At 42.8% G+C, this 4,445-nt stretch overlaps 1 protein-coding gene across 1 annotated transcript; it reads left to right on the forward strand.

Annotated features, from left to right (window-relative positions):
• Window positions 1-886: 886 nt before the first annotated feature.
• On the forward strand, window positions 887-3,424 carry LOC115187721 (hairy/enhancer-of-split related with YRPW motif protein 1-like). Its single transcript, XM_029746717.1, has 5 exons — window positions 887-1,105; window positions 1,332-1,407; window positions 1,529-1,612; window positions 1,757-1,838; window positions 2,087-3,424. The coding sequence occupies exons 1-5, from the start codon at window positions 1,017-1,019 to the stop codon at window positions 2,716-2,718; spliced, it is 963 nt and encodes a 320-aa protein (XP_029602577.1). The 5' UTR covers window positions 887-1,016; the 3' UTR covers window positions 2,719-3,424.
• The last annotated feature ends 1,021 nt before the right edge of the window (window positions 3,425-4,445 follow it).

The raw sequence follows: 4,445 nt of genomic DNA on the forward strand, positions 1-4,445 counted from the left end.
AGCTGACAGCATACAATGAACAACACACTCTGCCTAATGGCCCATGAGTCCTGTTACACACCAGTGAAGAAGGCGAGAGCTCTTGGGCTAATGATTCCTGTGGCCCCTGACTGGGAGCTCAACAGGGGGGCTGAGGACCGACTGACAGGCTGGCTGCCTGGGAGTCTTGGTTTGAGCCCCAAATGGCACCCCTATAGGGATCTGGTCAAAAGTAGTACATTTTATGGAGAATAGCGTGCTATTTGGGACGCATCCTTGAGGAGGTTATTAAAACGATTTATTGAGTGGCGATTGAAAATATATTCTGTGGGTTGTCTTAAAGCTGCAATATGTAACTTTTTGGGCTACTTGACCAAATTCACATAGAAAATGGAGTTATAGATATGTCATTTTTGTTGAAAGCAAGTCTAAGTGTTAGATCAGTTCTATGTGCGCTATTGCTATGCTTCCCGTTCTTAAGTTTCCAATTGGCTCATTGATCCCTCCCTCCTCTCCCTGTAACTATTCTCCAGGTCATTGCTGTAAATGAGAACCTGTTCTCAGTAAATTTACATTGTAAAATATGGGTACAAAAAAATTTATGAAATAAAATAAAACATTTGGTCGTTTGCGTAAAATGAAATTAGGCAAACTATTAGAATACAACATTTGGATTTTTGCGTAAAATGAAATTAGGCAAACTATTAGAATTTGACCAGGAAATCGCTGAAATCGCTGGAGTCTACGGATTATATTTGTGTCGCCCATACTGGCATCCAGAGAGGCCCCGCCCTCATTGAACGAAAACAACAAAACATGTCACTCAAACGTTAGCTTCATTTTAATAGGCTTAGTACTTTCAGAGCCCGCCTATTCCCCACCCCTCTCATTTTAAGCTACATGGTCTGAAAATAATACCCTGAGAACAAGGCTTGACCTTAAACAGTTGCGCGGACACGTCGCTTTCACAGGATTTGCGGAGTTCACATTGAGGGACAGTCTATACAGAATATTGCTACTTGGGATTCTGGAGCAAAATGAGACGAAATCACAATTACAGCTGTTCATCTGATAGCGAATTTGATGAAAATATAGAAGTGGAGAAGGACAGTGGTGACGAAAATGTGTATGTTGAAAATTCAGTTATGAAGAATAGGATTTATTTTTTTTAAATGATAAAATCAATTTATTTGTCATTCTGATATAGGCCTAATGTGTATTTTTTGTGTGCTAATCTAAATTACGCATCTCTACACAGTGTATCTCTCTTGAAAAACAGGCTATGCGTGACAGTAGCCTATCGTCACCAATATGTTATTGAAATTAAATGAAAATTACTTTGATTATTTCAGAAACCTTGACTCTCCGCATGACTTGATGTCACCCCCGAAAACCACTCAAACTCAAGCCAGAAAACGACGCAGAGGAGTGAGTATTACATTTCTCTTGCGTAATTACGCACCAAATATTGCCATTATTGAGGTTCACCATCACCTTGATATGCTGTCGGAGACCCCAACATCATATTATACATCGCGCTCATCCACAGATTATTGAGAAACGGCGACGTGACCGAATCAACAACAGCCTGACTGATCTCAGAAGACTTGTGCCAAGTGCGTTTGAGAAGCAGGTAGGCTGCAGTACAATTGCATATACCATACAAACCTATTGGATTCAGATTATATTAATCTCAGTAGTCAACTTCCGCCTTTTCTACATCTTTGGTTAGGACTGTGTTATTTTACAAGTAACACAATCTAATCTTTTGTCATAGGGATCGTCAAAATTGGAAAAAGCTGAAATTTTGCAGATTACTGTGGATCATTTGAAGATGATACATGCTGCCAGCGGACAAGGTGAGTCAATACCAAAACAATACAAATATTTGATTTATGATGAAAGCCTGTAAAAATATGTTGTGATAGGGAAACTTCTAGAAAAACTTCTGCATATTTGCAGGGAACTAGGCATATCCTCCAAGCTCCAACACAGAATAAGAACCAAGTGTCTCCATGTCCTTTTGTTCCTCTAGTTCTGTAGTGCTCTGTATACTCCTATGTTTTGTACTTCCTGTTCCTGACTCTCTGGCTCCCTCTCCTGGTAGGGTATTTTGAAGCCCATGCCCTGGCCAAGGACTACCGCAGCCTGGGCTTCAGGGAGTGTCTGTCAGAGACGGCCCGCTACCTAAGCATCATGGAGGGCTGGAACAGTGTTGAGCCACTCCGCATACGCCTGGTCTCCCACCTCAACAACTACGCCTCTCAGAGAGACATCCACACTGGATTGACTGGACACCCTGGACAACTAGCCTGGGGCTCCGCTTTGAGGACTCCCTCCGCCCACCTGCAACACCCCCTCCTCTTACCACTCCCCCAGGGACGGACACTAGCCCCCCACAGTACCAGCAGCCCACCCTCCTCCTGCTCCATCTCCTCCTCCATGTCATCCCCCTGTTCTACTGATACCTCAGTGACCTCCAGACTCAGCGTGACGGCCCCCTCAGAGGCACTCAGGGTGCCCCCCAATGACAATCTACCCCTGGGGCTGGCCCTGCCAGTCTCAGCCTCCAAGCTCTCCCAACCATCACCCCTCCTCTCCTCCCTCTCCTCCCTGTCTGCCTTCTCCTTCAGTACTTTTCCCCTAGTGTCCCCGGCAGCCCTCAACTCAGCAGGCTCCTCCACAGCCCTGAGAAATCAGCCTTACAGGCCTTGGGGGACAGAGATCGGGGCCTTCTGAACTCTTGTGATCAGGACGGAATGCAACAGCTAAAATCCCCACCTCCCGCCAATCTGCCTCCCGCCAACACTCCACAAACCCAGCAGGAGTACCTGGCTGTCTCATCTGTTTTTCCCCTCTGGCAATGAGGGGGATGGGGTAGGCTAATGCCACCTCCCTTGGTCAGTACTGCTGTATAAAGGAACATAGATAACATAGTGTTCTATCCTATATGTTTTTATGAGTAATTAATGTTAAATGTTGTTGTGAGCCCAGGTATGGCCTCCAAGGTAGGAAAGGACTGACTATTGTTTCATGACCACTAACTGATTTCATTTAGTTTATTATCAGAGTGCACTAAGAGAAGGATTTTGGGGTATTTGTAGGTCAAATATAATATTGTAAAAATATAACTCCTGCAGCTTTAAAAGAGAACAAAGACATCCGCAACATAGCATAAATAGAGTTACACATGAACTGGATCTGCTCACACTTTAGTTATGTCTATATGGGATTGTCGAACATGCTTTATATAGAAAGCAAAGTTGGGAAAAAAAATGTTTTGTAATATTTTTGTACCAATAAACTGAGTTTGTAACAAGAAACATGTTTTTTTGATCAATGCTAAGGATCCATGTGTTTTACCTATAAACTGTTGTGGGGCTTAGAGTATGTTGTCCACTTCCCACATCACTTCAAATAAACTCAAATCATTTATCACTTTCAACTGAGTTTCTTTCTTGGTTTTAGGTGAATGAAGGAGAAGCATACAGATGTAGGATCTTCATTTGATCACTCTTCTGTTGCTGACCATTGTCCTACACAGCAGTAAATGCAAACTTATAGTGTATTTGAGTTTTAAAAAGACTTCTAAAGTGTGTAATTTCCACATTGAAATTTCAGACTTGATTTGCCCTACAAAAAAGGTATCAACCCCTACAAAAATGTCCATTAATTATAATCCACATAATAATTCACATTTCCTGTTGCTGCAGGATTATTTTCCTGCTGAAACAAACTGGCTCAAATTAAGATCCTACATCTGCATGTACTATATATTTTATATATGAGCAAAGTGGTAGCTAACAGTAATATAGCTGGCTGGCTGACTGGTTGTAATCTCGTGGACAGATGCAAGATTTAAGGTTCTGGGTTGACGAGATTAGGGTTGGTTGAGACACAGTCTCCTAACTTCGTTTTAGCGACATTGTTGCCTCTATGAATACCTAGTAAGTGATTAAAAGGAAATCCTTGAGGAAATCATCAATGCACCTTGACTCCACTCATATCGGCTGGCCTGGTCTGAACCCACTAATGTAGTCTGGTCTGACCCCACTAATATATTCTGGTCTGACCCCACTAATATGGTCTGACCCCACTAATATATTCTGGTCTGACCCCACCAATATGGTCTGACCCCACTAATATAGTCTGGTCTGACCCCACTAATATAGTCTGGTCTGACCCCACTAATATAGTCTGGTCTGACCCCACTAATATATTCTGGTCTGACCCCACTAATATATTCTGGTCTGACCCCACTAATATATTCTGGTCTGACCCCACTAATATATTCTGGTCTGACCCCACTAATATGGTCTGGTCTAGGCAGGAGACTATAGTGGGACCAAGATTGAGGTATAGATGACAGCTGAATGACACATACCTGTAGACAACAGTAGATCACTTTTGACTAGGGCTTATGGGGTTCTTGTCAAAAGTAGTGTACAGTAGGGAATAGGTTGCCA

The sequence above is a fragment of the Salmo trutta genome, unplaced genomic scaffold, assembly GCF_901001165.1.
Source record: "Salmo trutta unplaced genomic scaffold, fSalTru1.1, whole genome shotgun sequence".
In the NCBI taxonomy this organism is placed as follows: Eukaryota; Metazoa; Chordata; class Actinopteri; order Salmoniformes; family Salmonidae; genus Salmo; species Salmo trutta.

Excerpts from the sequence above, each read along its gene's own strand:
- LOC115187721 (XM_029746717.1), top strand. The coding sequence starts at position 1,017 with ATGAGACGAAATCACAATTACAGCTGTTCATCTGATAGCGAATTTGAT. Across the intron at positions 1,408-1,528 it reads CCAGAAAACGACGCAGAGGA|ATTATTGAGAAACGGCGACG; the intron begins GTGAGTATTACA and ends GCTCATCCACAG. Across the intron at positions 1,839-2,086 it reads ACATGCTGCCAGCGGACAAG|GGTATTTTGAAGCCCATGCC; the intron begins GTGAGTCAATAC and ends CTCTCCTGGTAG.